This window comes from Aegilops tauschii, chromosome 6 (genome assembly GCF_002575655.3).
Source record: "Aegilops tauschii subsp. strangulata cultivar AL8/78 chromosome 6, Aet v6.0, whole genome shotgun sequence".
In the NCBI taxonomy this organism is placed as follows: Eukaryota; Viridiplantae; Streptophyta; class Magnoliopsida; order Poales; family Poaceae; genus Aegilops; species Aegilops tauschii.
Window position 1 is genome coordinate 452,978,539 of NC_053040.3, and position 27,126 is coordinate 453,005,664.

At 48.0% G+C, this 27,126-nt stretch overlaps 2 protein-coding genes across 2 annotated transcripts; one reads left to right on the forward strand and one right to left on the reverse strand.

Moving 5' to 3' along the window:
* Window positions 1-243: 243 nt before the first annotated feature.
* LOC109785701 (U-box domain-containing protein 54) lies at window positions 244-27,126 on the reverse strand. Its single transcript, XM_045230096.2, has 7 exons — window positions 26,871-27,126; window positions 26,339-26,460; window positions 26,127-26,248; window positions 25,889-25,993; window positions 25,614-25,776; window positions 25,189-25,329; window positions 244-551 (listed from the first exon to the last, which is right to left on the reverse strand). The coding sequence occupies exons 1-7, from the start codon at window positions 27,064-27,066 to the stop codon at window positions 363-365; spliced, it is 1,038 nt and encodes a 345-aa protein (XP_045086031.1). The 5' UTR covers window positions 27,067-27,126; the 3' UTR covers window positions 244-362.
* On the forward strand, window positions 838-6,187 carry LOC141025385 (uncharacterized). Its single transcript, XM_073500667.1, has 4 exons — window positions 838-893; window positions 4,394-4,814; window positions 5,061-5,337; window positions 6,180-6,187. The coding sequence occupies exons 1-4, from the start codon at window positions 838-840 to the stop codon at window positions 6,185-6,187; spliced, it is 762 nt and encodes a 253-aa protein (XP_073356768.1).

Consider the following 27,126-nt stretch of genomic DNA (forward strand, 5'->3'; position numbering starts at 1 on the left):
GCGATGGTGGTATCATCACCAAAACAGTTTTCTCTTTATAAATCCATGTACAAAGTACAGCATGCCACTGATGGAGCTCCAAACTATTATATTTTACATACACGTTTTTCTCAAGAAACAAAATGAAAAGTAATGTGTACTCCCTCCGTTCCGAAATAGATGACTCAACTTTGTACTAACTTTGTAAGTTAGTACAAAGTTGAGTCATCTATTTCGGAACGGAGGGAGTATATCTTAGATCATTCTTTCTGAATACACACAGAAGCGTTTGGTTTTTGCGGTTTGTGCCTACTAATCTGTGTAAGGAGTCAATCGCACACCAATTTTTCATCTCAAAGTTCCATGGTGATAAAGCTAACATATTAATTTGCATTTGTCTGCAGCCATTCTTGGATCGTAGAACGGAGGGCATGGTTCGGCAAAAGATCACGGTGGAGTAGCTCAAGATTTGTCATGGGTGATGTATGGTGGCCATTGTCAATCCACTCCCTTATAGCTTCGGCTTCATAGGTAAAACCATCTGCAGCAATTAGAGGCTCCCTCATGATATCCTGCACCGTAGAAATGCAAGGGTGAAATAACCTGAAATAACAAACGTTGCCTATGCAAGAAATTACTGACTTTGTCCAAAATTGCTAATAATGATAAATTGGAAACAAAAATTCAGGGGAAAATTTAAGGTTAATCAAGCATGCTTCCACACTTTAATATGTCAAAATGAACAATAGAAGAAAAAAATATTCACCAAGTTAAATCTATGATAGTATTGGACAGATGAAGTAGGGTGGCACACCTCCAAGGTCTTCGGATACTGATTTAAATGATAAGGAACACGACATGATGGAACTAGACTTCAACATTGGTTCAAGTACAGTCCAAACCTCCGTTTGCAGGTCAGGACGGTTTTTTCTTCTGATTTCACAACATTTCAGACCTACCCAAGCCGATTGCTCAGCCTGCATAGCTGGCCAGCCCCCAGCAGATGAATCCAAAATTGCTTCCAGGCAACCCTTTTCCACTGCCCGTTGCACATCTTTCAACAGCCCGAATCCTGGTCTTCCAGTCAAGAGGCGCAGAAGCACGATTCCGAAAGTGTCGTGGAATTGTCACGGTAGAGGTCCTCGAGCTAGGACTTAGTCGTGGAGCCATCGCAGCTAGGAAGCTTGAAGGGGTTAATGCGGGACAAGGAACACGAGGGTTTATACTGGTTCGGCCCCTTACGGTGAAGGTAAAAGCCTACGTCCAGTTTGAGGTGGTATTGATTAGGGTTACGATCACCAGGGAGCTAAACTGTTATGCCCGGCTCTCGATGAGATTGTTCTCTGCCTTAAACCGCTGCCGGGTCGTCCCTTTATATAGGGAGGCTGACGCCCTGCAGCTCTCAGAGTCCCGGCCGGCTCATAAGAGTGTCCGGCTCGGACTCTCAACTATTCTTGCCTTACACTACAAGTTCTACCATAACAATGATTGCACTACGGGCCTTAAGCCATATCCGGGTCTTAAGCCCATCTTTGGCCCACTGTCTTCAAGCTTGGCGCCAGGCTTCTGGCAATGACCATATGAGTAACCCGGCCCCTCCTGGCGGGTGACTCTAAGGTCTATATCCTCAACATTAGGCCCCAGATTGATTTGAGCCGGCTCATGTCAATCTTCCATTCCTTCGACAGAAAAGCCTCCGGCTTACAATTGTGTGAAGGCCATAACCCGGCATGACTTCATCCTCTGGACTCCGGGTAATCCACCGTGACGTCATCTTCCATTAAGCCCGTTTTTTACTCCACCAGATTCGCAACGGATCTTTTTCTTTACTGTCATCCCGAAAATCGAGGCGTTTCGTGGGGAGATAACCACGCCGTGGTCTCCTTGATTCTCGTGCCCACTTATGAGCTCGCCTTATAAATAGGCCGGCCCGACGGGCTTTCAGCCACTTCTCTCTCCTTCATCTTCTTCCTCGCGCCACTGCTCCCCTGCCCGAGCTCTGCTACTGCCACCGCCGTCGCGCCCCCGGACTTCGTCAGCCTTGGCCGCTGCATCACCCTGACTCGGTCCAGACAAACAGCGGCAACCTCCGCTCCTCTTCAGCTCCGGTGAGTCCTCGCCACTCCATAGGGCAGATCCGCACTAGGGCTTCATAGTTCTTCCTCTGTTCTTCGTAGTTCATCGCGGCCCTCGGTAGATTTGAATTTTACTGCCCCTTTTTGATCTTAGCTCTGTATAGACTTAATGCGGTAGACGTTGAAGACCCATTTCACATGCAAATAGCCCTCTTTTTACTGCATAAGAGCCTTGTTCAAGCTCCAGAACCTCCTCGCGTCTGTTTCTAGGTCTAGAAACTTTTCTCTTGCCCGACCATTTTGATCCAAAATATTTACTGCGATGTGTGAAACCTGTTTTACCACACTTAGTAAAAAACTGCAATCATTGAGTCTCGACGGTTTACATTTCCGGTTTAAAGAAACCACGCGTCGTAGAACCTTCCGGCTTAAAGAAAACCATGCGCCATAAATTTTCCGGTTTAGCTGTGATAAGGCCTGTAGACAATCAAATTACTCTCAATCCCTCGGCGGCTTAAATAGCCCGATGCACTTAAGTATATACCATTAGTCCCCTTCATAAGCCGCCACCTTGACATTGAACTGTAGATTTCTTCCGGCTCATAATTAACCCGGACGTTTTTCCTTTTATCATAGACTGCCGACTTTCACCATGCCTCCCAAAGCTCCCAAAGCCTCCATTACTTGCAACTGGATGAGGTCCAATGTCACCAATGAGACCCTAGCGGATTTTGTTAAGTCTGGATATCTGCCCAAGAAGGACATCATGTCCTACCGTGCCCCTGACCCATCAGAAGAGAGACCACAGCCAAAGGACGGGGAGGTAGTGATTTTTGCGGATCATATGAGCCGGGGCTTCGCACCGCCCGGTTCAAAGTTTTTCAGAGACGTTCTGAATTTCTTCGATCTGCGGCCGCAGGACATAGGACCCAACTCAGTGTCCAATATCTGCAACTTCCAAGTGTTCTGCGAGGTTTACCTTGGAGAAGAACCTAGTCTGCTGCTCTTCAGAGAGCTTTTTTACTTGAACCGTCAGAATGAGTGCGCCAATGGGCCAAGTCTAGAGCTAGGTGGCATCTCCATTCATCGGCGAAGGGACTGCCTTTTCCCTTACGCAGAGCCGCCCAGCCACCCCTAGGACTGAAATCTGACGTGGTTTTACTGCCAAGACACGTCGCCGGCTGATGAAAGTCCGTTGCCCGGCTTTCGCCCCTCACGTCTGGAGCCGACTCACCCACTGTCAGACAAGCTGACCCAAGCGGAGCGCCAACCTCTGCTCCCCACTATCAACAAGATCAAGGCTCTCCTGGGCAATGGTCTGAATGGAATCGATCTGGTCTGGGTCTGGATCTCGTGGCGGGTGATCCCATTGAGCCGCCGCCCCGGCTTAATGTGTGAGTATACGGGCCGAAAGGACGACCCTAAGAGACACAGCCGCAATGATCTTCCTGAAGACGTTGCAGAGGAGATGACCAAGGCTCTCTTGAACAAGAGCCTGGCAGACTGCGGAAGGACCGGGTTAGCCCCCTTCTGCAAGACCAACCCAGCCCCAGCGGTAAGCTGCTGATCTGAACATCTTATCTGTACATGACTTTCATCTGAATCATTGTAAGAAAACCTCATTGTATTCTTTCAGGCTGATGACAAGTTCTGGCGGGTCAAATATGACCACGAAGCGGCCAAGAAGGCCAGAAAGGCGAAGAAAGCCGCCAAGAAAGCCGCTCCCCGCAAGAAGGGGAGTAGGCCAACTGCTTCAGAGCTGATGCAATTAAGCGACAGCTCCGAGTCAGAGGTAACCCCTGAACCTGTAAGCTCTTTGTTGCGTTTATTGTTTATTTCTTGTCCACCTTACCAACACTTGTTTATCAACAGGATGACACCGGAGCCAGTAACCCGGTGGTTGAAGAGGTAATGTCACCTTCCTCCGACTCAGAGCCCTTGCCAAGACTGAAAGTCCGAAGGGTAACCCGGAAAGTAAGCTTTTCACATCCTTTAGCTTATCAAGATCCTCAATTTATTTTGAAGCGACAGGTTCATGAGAGCCGGCGTCTCACCCGGACCAACAAGGACACCGACCTCTCCTCCGGGCTACCTGACGCATCGAGGAAGCGCCGAACTGAGGTTATTTCCCACTTGTACCCTTTTCATCCGTTGGCGGGTGTTATCCGTCAGCCACTCAATTCTTCTGACTCAAATTATCAGGAGACCTCCCCCTCTTCGGGCGACTCTATGCAGTCGAGTCTTCCGGCTTTCAAGACCGCGCCCGGGTAATGACAACCATCTCATGTTATACCTGTCTTTACTTACCCTTTTTGTGCTTAACGTTTCTGTCCTTTCAGTGCCCAGGCCAAACTCACCAAGAGGGCGAAGAAAGCCAAGCCAATCGAAGAGCCGGAGTTGCCTGAGCCGGAGGCAGCAGATCAAGAACCGCCAGCTGCCTCCGCTCCCGAAGCCGCCGCTCCAACTAACAAGGCAGCTACCGAAGCGTCTGCTAACCCGGAGGCCTCCGGCTCGGCTCAACCAGCAAATGATCCGGACGTGGTAATCACCCGGACGGAATTTGTTGAGCCGGGGAGACCTACCGCACTGGCTAAGTGCTCCGCTAAGGGGGAGTTGCTGCAGCCCCACCGGGTGAACCTGGACCTCTCCGACCACACCAACTTGAGCATTGAAGAGCTCGTCTCTGGCTACATCAGCCAAGTGCACAAGAGCTGGGACGCAGAGGTTGCCATGGTGAACCAGATCCAGCAGAAATCTGAGGTATCATTCTGTTGTCCTCGTACTTACTGCATAGTTACCTTTACCATGCTAGCCCCCAAGTCGACAACTTATGATTGAATATGTTGTAGACTTAGGTTCCGGCTTACCCAATTGAACCGGCCATTTGTAGATAGAAGCGTTCAATATGCATTAGCCCCCAAGTGCCAAGTGTCTTTGCTTGGAAAACGCTTGGGACTTGAAATTTATATAGTAACTGTTCATGTCATAACCCAGAAATGTATGCAGGCTGCTGGCAAGAAGCTAGAGGCTGACATGGCTGATCTCAAGAATCGGCTGAAGATGCAAGAGATGGAGACCCGGAAGGCAAATGCCAAATTTGTGTCTAGCATCGCCGCTCAAGAGAAGCTGAAGACGGAGTTTGACGCTGAGCGGAAGGCGTGGGCCGAAGAGAAGGCCGCATTGGTGAACCGGGCTGAACAGGCGGAGAAGACTCTCTCCGAGAAGACCGCCGAGCTCTCCGGCCTAAAGCGCCAGGTGTCCCAGATGGTGGCCGCAATCTTCGGTAAGTCGCCTCACCGGCTTTCATCAAGTTTAGAATTTTTATATCTCATAATTCATCCTTGTCGGCGGCTTATCTGATTCTGGTAAACAGGCCCCAGAAGTGCCAACCTCAACCAGAGCATGGTAACCAAGCTGAAGGCCGTGTATACCCTGGTGGAGCAGCTCTACACCGGGTCACAGCGTGCCTTAGCTGTGGTGGCCCTATCCAACGAGGTGCCGACTCATCTGGCAGAAGTCCTTCGCCGGCTCGCTGTACTGCCTCAACGGATCCAAGAGCTGCGACGGGCCTCTGCAAGAGCCCGAGCGATTGCCGCGCTGAGCCGGGCCAAGGCGTTCCTGCCGGAGTTAGACCCGGCGGGCATCGCCCTTGGCTATCCAAGCCTGAAGGAAGACGGCTCCGCTTTCGATCAGAAGGACTTCACAGCTTGCGTGAAGGCCGTACGCCCGGTGGCCACTCTGATTGGCAATGATACAGATCTGACTAAGTACCAGCCGGGCTACGATACAGAAAATCAGAGGATCCCTACTCCGCGCTATGAAGCCCTCAACTTGATCCCGCCGGCTCGTCAGCACACCTTCGCCCCGGAGATTGACCCGGCTGGGTTAATTGACGAGGAAGCCCAATTCGAAGCTCTCAGCGGCATCGACTGGAAGTCATCAACTTTCCAGGTCTTGGGATCAGCCGGAGGAGAAGATAGGAACGAGCCGGAGACTTCAACTCAACAAGCGTCGTAACTCGGCTGGCGGCTTAGCAAACAATGCCTCATCCTTTTGGACTCAATGAGTCTTGTAATAGAGTAGAACCAGTACTTTATCTTTGTCATGCCACCTTGAATGCTGAAGTCTGCTGAAATTGTCTCCTTTATGTTTCTCCGGGTCACAATTAATCATTTGTTTTCCTTACTCTCAAAATAGTTGCTTGTAACTATCCTGCAGAGAAAGACAAATCACAAGCCTCGAGGTGGCTTACCGCCCTGAGAAGCATAGGTTTTTTAGATGACCCAGAATATGAATCAAAAAAGGACTGGTCTTCAATAATATCCTAAATACAGCCGTAATAACATACTTAGCGGCCTGCAAGCATACTTCCGGCTTAGATAACCCGGGTAGGAAGGTTGACACCGCAATTCCGGTTTACCTGTCTTTAAAACACCCAGTGTGTTCAGCTAATACTGTAAACCAAAGTTAAGCCGGCAAAATGAGACCCGGCCGTACACACTTGGAAATAAACAGACGGAACTTGCTATAAAAGAGAGGAACTTAGGGGCTTCCGGTTCGAATACGACCAGAGACCCGGCCCAAAGGGGTTATGCTAGGATTCGAATGCGATCATATAGCCCCCAGTGGGTGTGGCGATGCCAATCAAGAGGGTACCGACAGCTATGTTCTCTTCGGTTCGAATACGACCCATGTTTGAACAGGAAGCCCCCAAGTGATTTTAAGAATTGTTTAACGACGCTGATTCGAATACGATCCACGTCGGTTCTCAGAGGGGTTAAACTATGATTCAAATATGACCAAAGGAAACCTCCCAATGAGCTCGGCACTTTGCCAATCAAATGGGTATCGACAGTTATGTTCTCTTTGGTTCGAATACGACCCATATTTGAACAGGAAGCCCCCAAGTGACCTTATTGCTTATAGCTAGATTCGAACACGATCATAAGCTGGATCCTCCTTTAAGTTATCATGTAATCTTGTAATGAAAAACAACACGTACATCTTTGGAGGAGGAAAAAGGACAGAAGTCCTGCCTTATTGCTTATCATAATATATACATGACTGAGAGAAATATGTACATTACGAGAGCCGGTGGCTCAAGTGTAGTAAGGCCGAAGCTGAGCTATGTTCCACGGCCGACGGGTCTCTTCCTCTGACTTACGTGAATCTTTGCGCTCCCGTATGTCAATGAGGTAATATGACCCGTTGTGCAAGTTCTTGCTGACCACAAAGGGCCCTTCCCAAGGCGGGGACAGCTTGTGTGTATCTGTTTGATCCTGGATGAGCCGGAGCACGAGATCGCCTTCCTGGAAGACCTGGGATTTAACCCGGCGGCTATGATAACGGCGCAGGTCTTGTTGGTAAATTGCCGAACGGGCTGCTGCCACATCACGCTGTTCGTCCAACAAGTCAAGAGCATCTTGGTGCGCCTGTTCATTATCCGTCTCAACATAAGCCGCCACTCGAGGTGAGTCATGACGGATGTCACTGGGGAGGACTGCTTCTGTCCCATAAACCATGAAGAAAGGCGTAAAACCTGTAGACCTGTTAGGAGTAGTGTTGATGCTCCATAACACGGAGGGCAACTCCTCCACCCAACAACCCGGCGTCCGTTGCAAAGGGACCAAAAGCCGGGGCTTGATACCCTTCAGAATCTCCTGATTAGCTCTCTCAGCTTGACCATTGGATTGAGGATGAGCCACTGAGGAAACATCAAATCGGATATGCTCTCGTTGACAAAACTCGTCCATGGCGCCTTTAGAGAGATTGGTGCCATTGTCAGTGATAATGCTGTGCGGAAAACCAAAGCGAAAGATCACCTTTTTCATAAACTGAACCGCCGTGGCTGCATCGCACTTGCTAACTGGCTCCGCTTCAACCCACTTGGTAAACTTGTCAACTGCCACCAAAAGGTGGGTCTTCTTATCCTTGGACCTTTTGAAAGGCCCAACCATATCAAGCCCCCAGACCGCAAAGGGCCAAGTAATTGGGATCATCCTCAGTTCTTGAGCCGGTACATGAGCTCGTCGCGAGAACCTTTGGCAACCGTCACACTTACTGACCAAGTCCTCTGCATCAGCATGAGCCGTCAACCAATAAAAACCATGACGAAAAGCCTTGGCCACAAGAGACTTTGAGCCGGCGTGATGGCCGCAATCCCCTTCATGGATCTCACGCAAGATCTCTTGACCTTCCTCAGGGGAAACACAACGCTGAAACGCTCCTGTAACACTGCGGTGGTGCAACTCACCATTGATAACGATCATTGACTTAGCCCGCCGGGTTATTTGCCTGGCCAAAGTTTCATCCTCAGGTAACTCGCCCTGGGTCATGTAAGCCAGATAGGGCATTGTCCAGTCTGGTATGATATGGAGAGCCGCCACCAGTCGTGCCTCCGGGTCGGGGACAGCCAAGTTTTCCTCTGTAGGCAGCTTAACAGAAGGATTATACAGGACATCCAAGAAAGTATTAGGCGGCACCGGCTTTCGCTGAGAGCCTAGCCGGCTTAAAGCATTAGCCGCCTCGTTCTTCCTGCGATCAATGTGCTCTACTTGGTAGCCCTGAAAGTGCCCAGCAATGGCATCAACTTCGCGGCGATAAGCCGCCATGAGAGGGTCCTTAGAGTCCCACTTGCCTGATACTTGTTGAGCCACCAAGTCTGAGTCACCGAAACACCTGACCCGGCTCAAGCTCATCTCCTTAGCCATCCGAAGACCGTGGAGCAAGGCCTCGTACTCAGCCGCATTGTTAGTGCAAGGAAACATCAATTGTAGCACATAATGGAACTTGTCACCTTGAGGGGAAGCCAATACAACTCCAGCCCCCGAGCCCTCCAACTGTCTGGACCCATCGAAGTGAATAGTCCAATATGTGTTATCCGGCTTTTGCCCGGGCACTTGTGACTCTGTCCAATCATTGATGAAATCCACCAAGGCCTGAGATTTAACAGCAGTGCGTGGCACATATTTGAGACCATGAGGTCCGAGCTCGATAGCCCACTTAGCCACTCTCCCTGTGGCCTCTCTATTTTGAATGATATCACCAAGAGGGGCAGAACTGACCACGGTTATGGGATGGCCCTGGAAATAATGCTTAAGCTTCCAGCTTGCCATGAACACACCATAAACAAGCTTCTGCCAATGTGGATACCGATGTTTGGACTCGATAAGCACTTCGCTGACATAATAAACCGGCCGCTGAACCGGATGCTCCTTACCCTCTTCCTTGCGTTCCACCACCACAACCACACTGACGGCTCGTGTGTTCGCCGCCACGTACAGTAATAAGGGCTCCTTATCAACCGGAGCAGCAAGGACTGGGGGCTCTGCCAGCTGCTTCTTCAAATCCTCAAAAGCGGTATTAACTGCATCATTCCAGACAAAGTTATCAGTTTTCTTCATCAACTGATATAATGGCATGGCCTTCTCACCCAAACGGCTTATAAACCGGCTTAAAGCAGCGATGCGACCCGCCAAGCGCTGAACATCATTTATACACGCCGGCTTAGCTAGGGAGGTGATGGCTTTGATCTTCTCCGGGTTAGCTTCAATGCCTCTGTCAGAAACCAAGAAACCCAAAAGTTTGCCTGCAGGAACACCAAAAACACATTTGGCCGAGTTAAGCATCATCTTGTAGACCCGGAGATTATCAAAGGTTTCCCTTAAATCATCTATCAGGGTTTCCTCTTTTATGGACTTGACCACAATATCGTCCACATAAGCGTGAACATTGCGCCCAATCTGTTTATGAAGGCAGTTCTGTACACAACGCTGGTAAGTCGCCTGTGCACACTTGAGCCCAAAGGGCATAGACACATAGCAGAAGGCTCCAAAGGGAGTGATGAACGCCGTCTTCTCCTGGTCCTTAACTGCCATTTTAATCTGATGATATCCAGAATAAGCATCCAAGAAACTTAAGCGCGCACAACCTGCCGTAGCATCAATAATTTGATCAATACGGGGGAGGGCAAAAGGATCAGCCGGACATGCCTTGTTTAAGTTCGTATAATCCACACGCATCCGCCAAGTGCCGTTCTTCTTGAGCACGAGCACCGGGTTAGCCAACCACTCCGGGTGAAAGACTTCAACAATAAACCCGGCCGCCAAGAGCCGGGCCACCTCTTCACCAATAGCTTTCCGCCGCTCCTCATTGAACCGCCGAAGGAACTGCCTAACCGGCTTAAATTTCGGATCAACATTGAGAGTGTGCTCAGCGAGTTCTCTAGGTACACCTGGCATGTCCGAAGGTTTCCATGCGAAGATGTCCCTATTCTCACGGATGAACTCGATGAGCGTGCTTTCCTATTTTGGATCCAGGTTGGCACTGATGCTAAACTGCTGAGATGAATCTCCTGGAGTGAAATCAACGAGTTTAGTCTCATCAGCCGACTTAAATTTCATTGCCGGCTCATGCTCCGTAGTCGGCTTTTTTAAAGAGGTCATATCAGTGGGGTCAACATTGTCCTTGTAAAACTTCAACTCCTCTGTTGCGCAAACAGATTCTGCATAAGCTGCATCGCCTTCCTCACATTCCAAGGCCACCTTCCGGCTGCCGTGAACCGTAATGGTCCCATTATGACCCGACATCTTGAGCTGTAAGTAAACATAACACGGCCGTGCCATGAATTTGGCGTAAGCCGGCCGCCCAAATATAGCATGGTACGGACTTCTTATCTTGACCACCTCAAAGGTCAATTTTTCCACCCTGTAGTTGTTTTCATCTCCGAAGGCCACTTCCAACTCGATCTTGCCGACTGGATAAGCCGACTTACCAGGTACCACACCATGGAAGATAGTGTTTGACTGGCTGAGGTTCTTATCAACCAATCCCATACGGCGAAAAGTCTCATAATAGAGGATGTTGATGCTGCTGCCTCCATCCATGAGCACCTTAGTGAACTTATATCCTCCCACCTGAGGAGCCACCGCTAAGGCCAAGTGACCCGGATTGTCTACCCAGGGAGGGTGATCCTCTCTACTCCACACTATAGGCTGCTCAGACCACCGCAAGTAGCGTGGAACCGCCGGCTTGACAGCATTCACGGCCCTCTTATGAAGCTTCTAGTCTCGCTTACACAGACTGGTGGTGAATACATGGTACTGTCCACCACTAAGCTGCTTGGGATTGGTCTGATAACCCCCCTGCTGCTGTTGGTGACCCTGGCCAGACTGCTGATTAAAGCCCCCTTGACCGTTCGGGGGATTGGAATTTGAGCCGCCGCCCGGGCCATTGTAATTCTTAAAGGCCTTCATGATTGCACAGTCCTTCCATAGATGAGTCACTGGCTTCTCTCTAGAGCCATGCCTTGGACAAGGCTCATTCAACAGCTGCTCCAGCGTCGGGCCTGACCCGCCGCCTCGGGGAGGGGGCCTCCCCTTACGTCGCTGGTTATTCCCTTGTGAGCTGGCGTTGGCCACAAACTCTAGGCTGCCGTCGGCCTTGCGCTTGCCTCCTCCTTGGTTCCCCGGGTTATGCTGAGGACCCTTGCCATTGCCGTTCTTCTTTCCCTTCCCTGTCCTTTCATCATCTGAAGCGGGGTCCTTGGTACCATCAGAATCGGCGTACTTGACAAGAGCCGCCATCATTGTACCCATATCATTGCAGTCGCGCTTAAGCCGCCCGAGTTTCATCTTTAGGGGCACAAAACGACAATTCTGCTCCAACATTAAGACTGCAGAGCCGGCATCCATCTTATCCAAGGAGTGTATTATCTCCTTAACCCGGTGAACCCAATGTGTCGTAGACTCCCCTTCCTGCTGCTTGCAGTTAGTCAAATCCACAATTGACATAGATTGCCTACAGGTATCCTTGAAGTTTTGGATGAACCGGGCTTTCAGCTCAGCCCAAGACCCAATGGAATTCGGCGGTAGCCCTTTCAACCAAGTGCGGGCAGTCCCATCCAACATCATGGTAAAATACTTAGCCATGGCCGCCTCACTGACCTCCAGCAGCTCCATAGCCATCTCATAACTCTCGATCCAGGCTGCAGGTTGTAAGTCTGTTGTGTAATTAGGCACCTTCCTAGGGCCTTTGAAGTCCTTGGGTAGATGCTCATTGCGGATAGCTGGCACTAAACAAGGGGCACCCCCAGTCCTGGTAGGGATACCCACGTCGACGGACGTCGTCGGATAAGCCGGGGGGTCTGGTAAGCCGTCAATTGAGGCACCTGCTCCGCCTCTTGCCGCGCTCTGTCCTGGTCTGCTGCGTGAAAGGCTCCGTTATGAACCGGGCCATGGCCAGGGGGCGGGTCATGACGTCGGACGTTACTTGAACCGGTCGCTGAGACCATGTGTCTGCTGTAACTCGGGCTCCGGCCTGGACGAGGGGTCGAGTGGATCCTGTCTCGGCTGTAGGAATACGCCTCTTGCTGCGCCAGTGCTGTCTGAAGGAGTTCCCTGACCCAACGGGTTTCAATAGCCGTCGGAGAGTCGCCGTCAACTGGGAGAGCCGCCAGCCGTGCCGCCGCGGCGACCATGTTCTCCAGCGGGTTATTATAATGACCCGGGGGTATTGGTACGTACTGAGGCGGGGCAGGGGGCACCTGGGGAGGCCCCATCACTTGTGGCTGAATCGGGGTCCCAGACCCGGGCACTATGACCCCTGGCGGGTTACTAGACCCTACACCTGGCGTGTTGAAGAGGTTTCGCAGATCGTAAACCGGAGGGAGTCGAGATTGGGCCTTTTGATGCCTCCTTCTCAGGACCTCATTGGACGCGTTTTGATCCATCGTTAGCCGGAAGGACTGCGCTTGAATCAACTGGGTTTGGGCGTCGAGAGCCGCCCTTTCCGCAGCCATCCTGATCCCCTCTGCTGCCAGATCCTCCTTGGCTTTCACTAGATCCAATTTTAACTGTGCCACCTCCGCATCATGCTGAGCTTGATCTGTCGGGTCAACCGTAGCGGTTAACAGCGCCGTCATCTTGTCCGTGAGATCCATTAGTACCTGAGCCGGAGAAGGCACCGGGTTTCCCGCTCCAGCAGCGGGGTTCTGAACAGGCTGCGCACCGGCCATAAAGACTCCAACCTGACTTGGCGGCTCAAACGGGTCCGGAATACTGTCACCATCGGAACAACCCATGAGCCTGCCATCTTGGAGTTGATACAACGAGTTTGGCTCATTGGTGGACGACTCGCCGTCAGATCCGGCGGCCGCCTCATCACCAGATCCAGATTGATCAGAGGGCCCTCCATGGATACATCCCACAAAAGCGTGCCGTAAAGCAGGCCGGGCCCGGGCGGGTCGTGCACGCTGAGCCGTCTCGATGAGATCGGCGCAGAGATCCGGCTCAGGGCCCGGCTCACCAATCTTGCCAATAAAAACATGAATTCCGCCGAAGGGGACCCGGTACCCGTACTCAATTGAACCGGCGTCGGGGCCCCAGTTTGCATCGTCGATATAGAGCTTGCCGCGACGACTCTTGGTCATCCGGCCCACAGCGTATCCCTTGAGCCCTTCGAAGCTGCCCTTCAAGAACTCAAATCCACCGTGCGCGGGCCCCACGGTGGGCGCCAACTGTCGTGGAATTGTCACGGCAGATGTCCTTGAGCTAGGACTTAGTCGTGGAGCCATCGCAGCTAGGAAGCTTGAAGGGGTTAATGCGGGACAAGGAACACGAGGGTTTATACTGGTTCGGCCCCTTACGGTGAAGGTAAAAGCCTACGTCCAGTTTGAGGTGGTATTGATTAGGGTTACGATCACCAGGGAGCTAAACTGTTATGCCCGGCTCTCGATGAGATTGTTCTCTGCCTTAAACCGCTGCCGGGTCGTCCCTTTATATAGGGAGGCTGACGCCCTGCAGCTCTCAGAGTCCCGGCCGGCTCATAAGAGTGTCCGGCTCGGACTCTCAACTATTCTTGCCTTACACTACAAGTTCTACCATAACAATGATTGCACTATGGGCCTTAAGCCATATCCGGGTCTTAAGCCCATCTTTGGCCCACCGTCTTCAAGCTTGGCGCCAGGCTTCTGGCAATGACCATATGAGTAACCCGGCCCCTCCTGGCGGGTGACTCTAAGGTCTATATCCTCAACAGAAAGAGTATACATCAGATAGGGGGGTCAGGTCACCAGTCATAACATATTCAGGATCAATGTACACAAAAGACCCCTTTGGGTGGGTATGCTTATATAGAGTGGTTCTGCCCCTGAACTCATCAGTGAACATTCGGCATACGCCAAAACCACTGAGCTTTGCTACATTATTTCCATCAAGAAGAATGTTCGATGCTTTCAGGTCACTGTGGACAATGCTATGGGGTTTATTAGAATGGAGAAAGATGAGCGCGGAGCAAACATCAGAAATGATGTGGGTGCGCAACTGCCAACTGAGAGGTTTAGAATTGTCTTTGCAAGCCAGGCGCTCATCCAAGCTTCCATTGGGCATGTATTCGTAGACAAGAGCTTGAGCGTCCTTGCAAGCTCCTATAAGAGTCACCAGGTTTGGATGTCGCACCCTGCTGAGAATCTCTATCTGCAAAGGAGGCAGCATGAGCAACTCAGCAATTCAGTTGAGATGAAAGAAAGTAGATAATTAACTAAGACCAATAATCAACCTCTTGATTGAACTGCGACTGTGACTCTGTGCTTTCAGGATTCAACTTCTTCACAGCTACATTTGTGTGCCGAAGAAAGCCCTTGTACACACTTCCATAAACACTTTCTCCAACCTTCAGTGAGTGGTCAAAGTTGTTGGTTGCTTCGTTAATCTCCGAGCAGGACAACTCCGTGATGTGCATTGTCCCCTCTGCGGTTCCACTAGACTCTCCTTTCTTTGCATGTAGTGCTTCTACCTGTCTTACAGCCTTGTCACGCTGCAACATCAAATCCTTGATAATACGGTCCGAGTGGGCAGTTGTTTTCTCCATGGCTAATCTTTTCTTGCGTTCATCTTGAAGCTTTGCACAAAGTTCATTAGTTGTTTCTGTGAGTCTTTCAACTTCCTCCAGTGTTGTTTTCAACTTATCCTCTATTTGATTCTTTTGCTTTACTTCTCCGAAGTACATATTCTCAGAGGCTCGTGCCTGTTGGACAAGCTAAATGTGAGAGAGTATTTCATTAAAAAAATTAGCTGGTTACAAATTTATTACTGATGATGGTAAAGTTTGTGACGGTGCTTCATAAGCACAGGTTTGATAGACTTACTGGATCAACTAGGAGTAGATTAGTGGGATATAATCTGTATTCGGTGTGTACCTTAGCCTTGTGGCGAGGAGCTCCCGGTGCCGTCCATGGTGACGGCCGGTGATGGCAGAAAGTAGCGGTGGCGGTGCTTCCCGTCAGCACTGCACTAACCCTAGATCGGTAGGGGATGTAGGTGGGGTGTACGGCGTCGCGACGAACCTCGTGGTGCGAGCCACCGGCCCCCACCTCTTTATATAGTGCAGGTGATAGGGGCTGTAACACCCCGGATGTAACTTTCCATATTTGTAACTCCAACTCTTGCCATTTTCGGTTATGTGCTATGATATTCCCTCCGTGGTCGGGTTTTGTTTGTCGTTTTGCATTTTGTTCATGTTATGCTCTTCATATCATGTCATCATGTGCATTGCATTTGCATACGTGTTCGTCTCATGCATCCGAGCATTTTCCCCGTTGTCCGTTTTGCAATCCGGCGCTCCCATCTCCTCCGGTGCACCCCTCTTGTTTTCTTTCATGAGCTCTTTCATGAGCGAGTGTTGAACGTTCTCGGAATGGACCGAGGCTTGTCAAGTGGCCTTGGTATACCACCGGTAGGCCACCGGTCAAGTTTCGTTCCATTTGGAGGTCGTTTGGTACTCCAACGGTTAACCGGGCATCCGCAATGTTGTTCTGTGTGTTGCAGCAAAACCCTCCTCAAAAACAGCCCAAAACCCACCAAACTCTTTTCCATGCTCTAGGTCGTTCGATCACGATCGTGTGGGCGAAAACCGCACCTCATTTGGACTCTCCTAGCTCCCTCTACCTATAAATAAGTGCCTCTCCCGAAATCCTCTCGCGGATCAAACCCTAACCAACTCCCTCTCCGCGGCCGGACGCGTCCGCTCCGGCCGGACGAAGCTCCCGCCGCCGCCCGCGACCAATCCAGCGCCGCCACGTGGCGCCCGCCGCCGCCCGTACCGCGCCGGCCCGCAGGCCCGCCGCGGGCCCGCCCGAGCCCAGTCGCCGCCTCCTCGCGCCAGCGCCGCCGCCACCTCGCCGCCCTCCCGCATCGCCGCCGCCCCGCGCCGAGCTCGCCCCGCGCGCCGCGCCGCCGTGCTTCCCCGCCGTCCTCCGCGCCTTCCGCCGCCGGCCGCCGTCGTCCACGCCCCCTCCGGCGAGCTCCGCGAGCTCCAGCTATCCCTCCGGCGCGGATCCGGCGAGATCCGCCGTCGCATCGTAATCCGTGCCGTGGTCAACCCTAGATCCGGAGGTTGTTATTTTTTCTGTCCCTGGGAATTTTACAATACATGCACCTGTTCACAGTATCATAACTCTCTGCATATAGCTCCGTTTCGCGCGTGTAATATATCGAAATGTTCATCTCGTGATGCTCTTCATTTTGTTCAATTGCACCATGTTCATTTGAGTCCATCTTGATGCCCAAATCTCTGTTGCAAGAGTGCTAGTTGCTGTTATCTGCTGGTTCATATCAGAACTTGGAGATTTGTTATTTTTGTATCATTTAATCTGTGCATCTTATGGGCATGAGCTCTACATGTGTTTTGTTGTATGCCATGCCATCTTTCCAGTAGTGTATGCCATGTATTTTTTTGATCTCTGTGGTGACTAGCACAAGCATGCAAACTAGGCCCCGTAATGTTTCTGATTTCAGGGACTTAGTAATTTCTCTAAGTCTGTCTGCTGTTATTTTGTTGCCATGTAAACTTGACGCTACAGAGAGATCCATGCATATTTTGGAGATGTTCAGTAAGGATGTTTTGTAGATATTATTGTAATGGATCCATTCCTGCCCTTGTTTGCAATTATGGAGTGCCATAGCATGACTCAATCTTGCTCTACTTTTGCTATAAAATATTTCTGGAAGATTGTTTACGTGTTATTCAATTTTGCCAAGCTTGTCGTAGTTGATCCATACATGCTATGCTTTTGTTCTTGCCATGGATAGCTTCATAACCATGCCATCTTGCTGTAGGTATGCTTGTTTTTTCATGCATTGCCTTGAGGTGAGTGCATCAAGCTCACAAAGATGCCTTCATATTATTGTTTTCTGCCATGCTCTGTTTTCTGCTAAGTCTGGAACCTGTTAACGGAACTTGCTATGTTTACATGGTTTCCATCATATCTTCTGGTCCTTATTGGCTTATGGTCAGTAAGGGACTTTTGTCATATGCATTTAGTAGAATACTGCCATGCCTTGTTTTGTTATGTTAAGTTCCTGTAGCATGTTGATTTCGTTCTCTGAACATTGCTACCTGATGCTGTTTCAGGAATGTCCAGTAATTTCACCAAGTCTGTGAACCTGTTATCTTTTGCACTTTTGCCATGCTTGTTTGAGCTTGTTATGTAGTGATCTAGCCGTAGCTCAGTGTTCATCTTTTGTCAAGCATCTCCTGTAGATTACTGCCATATGTTTTGTTGCTATGTCGGAGTGCTGTAGCATTGTTGCTTGTTGCATTCTAAGTTCCATCGTGCTGTTAATCGCAGATTCGTGTCATTCTTGTTTTGCTTGCCATTTGCAAACCGTGCATCCGTTTCCGGTGATCTTTATATCGATTTCGACCGAAATCATCTCATCTTTCCAGTGGCATGCTTGGTTTGCCAAGTTACTGCCTTGTTCATCATTTTTCATCCGGAGCACGCATATGCATCGCATATCATATCTCGCATATCATACATGTTTTGCATCATGTTGCTTGTGCATTTCTCGTGATTGATTGTGGTTCCGTTACTTGTGTTCTTGTCTTGGGTAGAGCCGGGAGACGAGTTCGTGAATGAGGAACCTGTTGAGTACGCTTACGAGGATCAAGCTTTCGACAACTCTGAGAACCTTGCAGGCAAGATGACCACCCCTCGAAATCACTTCTATCTTTGCTTTGCTAGTTGTTCGTTCTATTGCCATGCTGCGCTACCTACCATTTGCTATATCATGCCTCCCATATTGCCATGTCAGCCTCTAACCATCCTTTCCTAGCAAACCGTTGTTTGGCTAAGTTACCGCTTTTGCTCAGCCCCTCTTATAGCGTTGCTAGTTGCAGGTGAAGTTGAAGTTGGTTCCATGTTGGAACATGGATATGTTGGGATATCACAATATCTCTTATTTAATTAATGCATCTATATATTTGATAAAGGGTGGAAGGCTCGGCCTTATGCCTGGTGTTTTGTTCCACTCTTGCCGCCCTAGTTTCTGTCATACCGGTATTATGTTCCTTGAGTTTGCGTTCCTTACGCGGTTGGGTGATTTATGGGACCCCCTTGACAGTTCGCCTTGAATAAAACTCCTCCAGCAAGGCCCAACTTTGGTTTTACCATTTGCCACCTAAGCCTTTTCCCCCGGGTTTTCGCGAGCCCGAGGGTCATCTTTATTTAAACCCCCGGGCCAGTGCTCCTCTGAGTATTGGTCCAACCTGTCAGTCGCCGGTGGCCACCAGGGGCAACTCTGGGCTCGCCTATCGGAAGCTTGGACAATCCGGTGTGCCCTGAGAACGAGATATGTACAGCTCCTATCGGGATTTGTCGGCACATTCGGGCGGCTTTGCTGGTCTTGTTTTACCATTGTCGAAATGTCTTGTAAACCGGGATTCCGAGACTGATCGGGTCTTTCCGGGAGAAGGTTTATCCTTCGTTGACCGTGAGAGCTTATGATGGGCTAAGTTGGGACACCCCTGCAGGGTATTATCTTTCGAAAGCCGTGCCCGCGGTTATGAGGCAGATGGGAATTTGTTAATGTCCGGTTGTAGAGAACTTGTCACTTGACCCAATTAAAATACATCAACCGCGTGTGTAGCCGTGATGGTCTCTTCTCGGCGGAGCCCGGGAAGTGAACACGGTTTGAGTTATGTATGACGTAAGTAGGAGTTCAGGATCACTTCTTGGTCATTGCTAGTTGACGACCGATCCGTTGCTTCTCTTCTCGCTCTCATTTGCGTATGTTAGCCACCATATATGCTTAGTGTCTGCTGCAGCTCCACCTCCTTACACCATCCTTCCCTATAAGCTTAAATAGTCTTGATCTCGCGTGTGTGAGATTGCTGAGTCCTCGTGACTCACAGATTCTACCAAAACAGTTGCAGGTGTCGACGATGCCAGTGCAGATGATGGGATCAATCTCAAGTGGGAGTTCAATGAGGAACGTGGTCGTTACTATGTGTCTTTTCCTGATGATCAGTAGTGGAGCCCAGTTGGGACGATCGGGGATCTAGCATTTGGGGTTATCTTATTTTCATTTGGATCTTGACCGTAGTCGGTCTATGTGTGTATTTTGGATGATGTATGAATTATATTTATGTATTGTGTGAAGTGGCGATTGTAAGCCAACTCTTTATCCCATTCTTGTTCATTACATGGGATTGTGTGAAGATGACCCTTCTTGCGACAAAACCACAATGCGGTTATGCCTCTAAGTCGTGCCTCGACACGTGGGAGATATAGCCGCATGGTGGGCGTTACAAGTCCATCAACCATAGTGGGTTGAGCGCCCCCGATCAGGGCGCGGATCTAAGGGCCCGGTGGGCCGTTGGGCCCACACGGTGGAGATCATCCTAACATTCTCCCCCTTGATCTCAACTTTTACTTTTGACCTTATACTTTTACTTTACTCGTTTCATAACAGATCAGTACATAGAACATGTTTCATCGTCACAGCTCAATTGCCAATAGAATCAGACAGCCACAACGTACCTATCTGTTTCAAAACAAATTCTTTAACCTTGCGCCCTTTATTGTCCGGAAATCTTAGACTATACCATAAAACCCATGTCGACTGTGTGTTCTCCGAACACACTGGGCGGTAAGCCTTTAATAAGCAGATCTGCAAATACTTGTCTATTGCTTTTATGCTTCAAGCATTTCTACATAATTCCGGACTTTCTCCTTTACAACGCATAACTCTGTGTCAGTGTGTTTGGCATCAACACTTGACTCGTTGTCATAGGAGCGAAAAACTTAAAATGGTTATCGCTATTATCAACCATTATTAACTCCGGGTACAGGTCTCCTTAACCTTTTTGCCTGTCCCTCAGCCTCATATCAAGCTATAAAATATCTTTGCATCACGTTGATGATAATTGTTTCATTCTTTGGAGTTTTTCCACACAAAAACCTCCAAGTATGAAAGTTAGCGACAATTGTGGATTTCGCTATACATTTCACAAGTCATGTCTTTGTACTCACAATCTTTTGAGAGCACTTATTTCTTTCAGCATGAGGCCGATATCTTTGACTCCATTCCAGTGATCTATATATGGACTGGACATTGCCAAAACAACCCAGATATGTGAACTGTGACAGGGTAATATATTGAGCTTCCAACAGCTGAAGCATATGGTACCATATCCGTTTTCAATCTTTTCTCATCAACTTTTGGAACACCATAGTTTCCAGTTCCATTACCCTTGACTATAAGAACAGGCGTAGGTTTTCTCGCATGCATACTTTAGAGACCTTTCTAAGCATGTCCATGCGACATTACTAATACCCCTTTTATTCTTTTCTTGGTGAATCTCGATAGTTATAACGAGAGACACTCTACCAAGAACATTCTTTTGAACTTTGAGAACAAGAACTTCTTTTCTTCTCCTGCAGTAGATTGACATGACCACTAGCAAGTAGGACGTCATCCACATGCACAGGATTATGAAATGAATTTCCCATTCTATAACTTTGCATGGATACAATTGTCCTCTCATTTTCTTTAACCCAAAACAACATTTGATTGCTTTAGTCCATAAAAGACTTCTTCAGGCAGTATCCCCTGTGTTCTTTACTTTCATCTGATGTAACTCAGATCATAATATCTTTCATCTGATGTAACTCAGATCATGATGTGCTACCAACACTTATTGTAATCTATTCAGTGTAAACACGCAAAAACCTTTCGATTTAAGTCGTGTTTTACACCTTTACGTATTTCCTTTGGAGTCACATTGACCTTGTAGACCCTTTAGAGCCTACTGTTTTGGTTCCATTGGAAATTACTTATGAGTCCCAAACATTGTCGGAATTCACTAATTTTATTTCATCTCACATAGTCTCTTATCATTTAGACAAACAGACACTTCTCTAAGCTCAATTGAGCGCTTTAAATGAGGTGAGATCAACCTTGATTTGAATTTCACTAACATAGACTTTATAGTAATCAGAAGTATCTGATTTTCTCATTCCTTGAGACCATCTGTGTCTCAGGTACTGGCACTTCTTTCATATGGGGCTGTTGTTGCTCTGTCATTGCCAATAGGCAAATTAATTCTATAGTATTTTATTTCCAAGAGGCAATAGGTTTTACAGGACCTGTGTCACAAGATCCATGTGTACTCATTCATCCTTTATAGAGCTAACATCAGGTGTTGTATAGGTCATACAACATGCTCCCCCAGATTACTCCATCTTCACTAAAAATGGCGTATCTTTAAACTTTATTATTTGGGTTTATTCTATTAAAACTTTCTTCTTTATGGCACTTTAAGCACCGTCTTAGTATTCCTTAGTTTGCTTTCGGAACTGTAAAAGATTCAGGAATACAGCTATTTCTTTTCTTTAGGGGTATTATTATGATCGTCGTGCTCCCCCAGACGATCACATTCTTCATTAATGGATATCTCATATTTCTTTCTCCCCCTCGAAATGTGGCAAGAACTTTTCTGCCACAATTTCGAAAAACCATTCACAACTCTTGTGAATTGAGGAAACTTTGAGTATCTACTTCATTTATCTGATTACTTCATATGTAATGAAGTTATCTCTTAACTTGTATGGGAGTACTTTTTCCTTATTCCATTTCAGAAACTCAACAAAGTTCTTGATCATTAGTACTTTTGCAAGACACACTTGCATATCATTCTTATCTTTAGGTTCGTCTGTAACTTTTATTCTCTTTGGATTTATTGAGTGCTTAATGATCATTACACATAAGGTGTACGGTCGATACTAGGAAAGCATAATAGCTACTCCATACTTTTCTCCCAGGGTGGGACACATTAAACGCACATGAGTCATCATATCTTTGTCCTGTCATACAGGATAAGTTCTTTGCCAAAATTTCTCCTGCCACAGGATTTCTGACATAATACTATGTCAACTTTACCGAGTCACGCAGGTATTTTCCCAGACTTTCCCCGCCATGCGGTTTTTATCATAATCATCTTTTCCCGCTATGCGGGTAATTCCCTGTAAGGGACATAAATGCCAGAATTGGCTCTTTTGACTGCATATTCAATCATCAAATTTAGAAATAAATCCGAATGCTCTTTTGACACACGTGTTTGATCCGACATTGGTCAAATTAAACACGCATGTTGCTTGTTTCATTTCAAATCATGTTGATTGAAAAATCTTCTTCATAGAGAGTACATCAAAGACATTCGTCAACCAAGACTCTCAATGTTCTTTCTCTTTTCTTTTGAAGCCATTCTTTAGAGAGAACATACTCCCTCACGTTATGACCTTTCTTGGTCATCTTTCGGGTCACAAGTACCCAGACATTCGCTTTCACGAATGAAAGCATGGAAAACTTTTAGTCTGAGAAAACTTAGCCAATAATCAACAATAATGAGCATAAAAAATAACCCCATGTTGGTCTGGTAAAAAAATATATGCACATTAAACTTTGAAAAAACTTTCTTTTATATTCTAAATCACCGTTGGGCAGAATTAGAATAAAACATCATCCTTCTACATTAATTCCATATCACCGTTGGGCGGAAATGGAAATAATGCATATAACTCGTAAATAATGTGATGATAAAATTTCTATTAAGCGACTTTGCTAAGAAAATAATCATCATTATCAACTTTATTGCGGCGGAAAACTTTTAATATACATTTCTCAATCTTTATCAAATGCTTTGAAAATTGGTCACTTTGATACAAAAATTTATCAGAGATTTAAGCTTTGAACATAAGACTCATAGAATTATAGTACTGTTATCATCAACGTTGGTCAGAAAATAACAATACCATATTTTAACTTTAAAACAAATATCTTTCTTTTGTCATAGCGGAAACTATCTTCATCTTATTTCACCCATAGGGGAAAAACATCGCTAAGAACAGTTCTTCCAATTAAAATTTCCAGTTGGTTCCAATTTAATTGAAGGATAAAACTTTTACTTTGCAGCGGAAACTTTACAATATTCTATTCAGAAACAATTCTATACTCTTTTACTCTCTAAGCAAATTTAACCGGTTGGTTCAAAATTGCATTAGAGAAGCAACAATTTAATCTTTTACTTTAGTTCTATTCACTTTTAAAAGAACAATTTTTATTTTGCAGCGGAAAACATGAATACAAAATTCATGGACTTTATTCTTTTCAGAAACAAATTCTTTTACTAAAAAAAATTCATAAACTTTATTATTCTCTTTATAAGATTCATGAACATTTCTTTTTCTGAAAATTTTCTATTTTCATTTTTATTTTATTTTCAGAAACTTTTCTATTTTTCTGTTTACTTTTCTATTGTCTAAACAAAATTTTCGTTGAAAAATTTGCATAGAAAAACTATTTGAAATCTGCCCAGAAAACTGGACAAATAACAAAAAACAAAATAGAAAACGCAGCTGGCCCAGCGCGCTCGGCCCGCAGCGGAAAAAGCCGGCCCACGACCTGCCCTGCGCGCCGTGCCTCGCGAAATGCCTCGACCCGGCCTGGGCCGCCCGCGGCTGTGTCCTCGGCCCAGCGACAGCGCGCGTGGCGGCTGCTGCCCGCCTGCACTTTCGGCCCGAAAAGCCCGTTGGCAGCTAGGGTTTTGATCCAGGCCGTTGAACGCGATCGGACGACTCAGCATCATTTTCGCTGGATCAAAACTATCCCACCGCACCAGCTCGGGTCAAACTCTCATCCTCTTGTCTCTCGCCCGACGCTGTCCCGGTCGCCGGCGACCGCGCCGTGCTCGGCCGCCGCGCCGCGCCTGTCCGGTCGAGCCGCCGGCGACGGCGTCCACCACCGCGCGAGCCTGGCCGTTCTCTTTCTTTCCCCTTTCCCTTCTTCTTTCTTTTCTTCTGTCCCGTCGGCTCCGTCTCTGTCGAGGTAAAAAGGGCAGCGCCCTGGTAGGCCGCTCCGGCCGCCGTGGACGGCGGCGAGGGCCACTGCGCCGCGCGAGCCGTTCCCCTTCCCTCTCTTCTTCCACCACCACCCCAGCGCAAGAGGGACGCGAGCAGCGTGAGCAGAGCCTCCTCTGCTCCCCTTCGCGCGAGCGACGGCGGTTTCCAGATGCGGCGCCCCCGCTGACCCCTTTGCCGGCGTGCGCGAGCACCTCTAGGGTGAACGCGCCGCCGTCAAACGGCTCGTTGGTGGTGCCCTTTGCCCCGGTCGGGATAGAGTTCTTCTTCCCGAAACCTCAGCATGCCGATGCGAGTCGGAATCGAGAGGAACGGCGCGGCCGTTGCGGCGGCGCAACTTTTCTGACAAGGAGTTTTTTCCTTCTTTCTGCTTCGATTCGAGATCGAAATCGTATCTGTGTTCGTTTTTTTTCTCTTTTGATTCGTTTGCGAATCTTTCTTTCCCAACTTGATCTACTCACTAGACAGGCTCTAGATACCATTGATAGACTTACTGGATCAACTAGGAGTAGATCAGTGGGATATAATCTGTATTCGGTGTGTACCTTAGCCTTGTGGCGAGGAGCTCCCAGTGCCGTCCATGGTGACGGCCGGTGATGGCAGAAAGTAGCGGTGGCGGTGCTTCGCGTCAGCACTGCACTAACCCTAGATCGGTAGGGGATGTAGGTGGGGTGTACGGCGTCGCGACAAACCTCGTGGTGCGAGCCGCCGGCCCCCACCTCTTTATATAGTGCAGGTGACAGGGGCCCGTCAACCATAGTGGGTCCGATCAGGGCGCGGATCTAAGGGCCCGGTGGGCCGTTGGGCCCACACGGTGGAGATCATCCTAACAAGTTTATCTTCCAAATAATGCTCTTACTGGCATACATCATACAGTTGAAATAACAGTTAACATCAGTATATTTGACATGACTGAAAAATGCAAATTAAGCTACTTACTTTCTGGAAAGCCTCAAACAACTCCCTTTCTGCCTTTTCACGACTGCAGTTGTCTTCATAAGCTTGTTTTCTTACACTCTCCAACTCCCGGAGCATATGCTGGAATTTATTGTCACCCTCATCAAATTCGTGAACAGTTTCCTGGGTGAGATAAGGTAAAAACTTCATGTCATGTCAAGATTTTCTTGAATGTTTAATTATCTTCATCCTATTTCGTGTATTTATCAAGCAAATTCTCCATCATGGACCACATTTGAAGTGCATATGCATTTCTGATTGCTTCATCAGTGACCATACAAAGTTTAAGTGAGGATGCATATTGCTTACTGAAGATGTGGAGAATATAAATGAAGCAGCTTCTTTGTTCCTTGAAGTGTAATCGCTAAACTTTAAGTATGCCAAAATAAATACATAATTGTGTTTACCTTTTCATTAGCATCGGATCGTCTGAGATTTGGTTTGTGTAGCCATGTATTTGAAACACACCACATCTCTGACAAGCTAGTTGATCTATCCACTGAAAACTGTTGAGCACCAGGCTTTTGTGTACCTTGCGGCCTTGCCCCATGGCTAAGGGGAACAGCCTTCCTAGTGTAGAGAGAATGCAGACAAGGAGGGAAACACGTCAAATGCAGGCTGGAGTTCTGCAACGTAACGCTAAGAACACAAGTGAAGAGTATCCGCGCTCGACCAACCGTACCTACGGTAAACAAGCGTTCCTTTGCAGATGTACCATATTTTGCAGGAAGGATCTGCCCGCTGTTCTACAACCTGTGCTTTCTTGGACTTGAGAGCTTTCATTTTCCTGAACTCTTGAACGAGGAGTTAGTTTTCCCTTTTGTGGTAATAGGGCATTCACTAATGACCATGACGTGTTTAATTATAGTGATAATAATCTATAAGTTTTTAAGAGATCACTCAGAAATTTGTGCACATACTTTGTGTAATGCTTATCAGCTGCTGCCCCCATGACAAGGGCAGTGACATGATGCTCAGTGATGAGCTGCACTAGTCCCTCTGCCACATCATCTGATTCAACCACCAGCTTCTCAGCTTGTACCTGTGAGATACATACATAGGTCAATTTTTGAAGCAAGCATATATTACTGTACTAGTTTTCTTGGCGCTCTGGTATCTGATATGTCTGAACCTTTTCCTGTGCACATAGGAGCAGATGTTGGTCCAGACTGTCATTGATTCTCTGCAACTCCATCTTCTTGTACGAAGTCAGCTCCTGCTCTTGCACCTGCCTAGCAGGGATCCTGGCACCCACTGTGAACAGCATTGGAGGTATTAACTTTCGCAACCACAATTTACTATCAGCAGAAACTCTATGCTATTCGAATCCTGCAGGATTTTAGTTTTTCTGATTGTATCGCATCCAAAATATACTGCTCCCTCCGTCTCATAATATAAGACATGTTTGCAGTTTAAATTGAACTGTAAAAACGTCTTACATTATGAGACAGAGGTAGTAAAACCATTTTGGAATAAATAAATAAATTTGTAGAGATAATTGACATGGGGGACCATGTCAGGGTAATAATGACTCATGTCTTGTTTATTGAAGTACTAGTAGGTAATGAAACTACAAAGCTGCATAAAAGAACTTCTAATCCAAATTAAAGCAAAAAGGAAAGAAAAGAAAGAAGAGAAGTGAAAGAGGAGGGGATGAAGCGCACTGATGGGGATGAGCTTGGGCTGGGAGCAGACATGGAGCAGCACAAAGGCGGTGTCTTTGGGGAACTTGTGCAGCGCCCACAGCACCATCGCCTTGGACCCGCCCACCGCCACGTACACCTGCTCGCCGCCGCCGGAGGAGGAGGGGGAGGATAGCTCCGACGAGTCTCCTGCTTGCGAGCCGCCGGCGGCGTCCATGGCAGCTAGCTAGTTAGCTGTGTCGTTCTCTCTTGCTAGTTGGCCAGCAGCTCAGGTCAG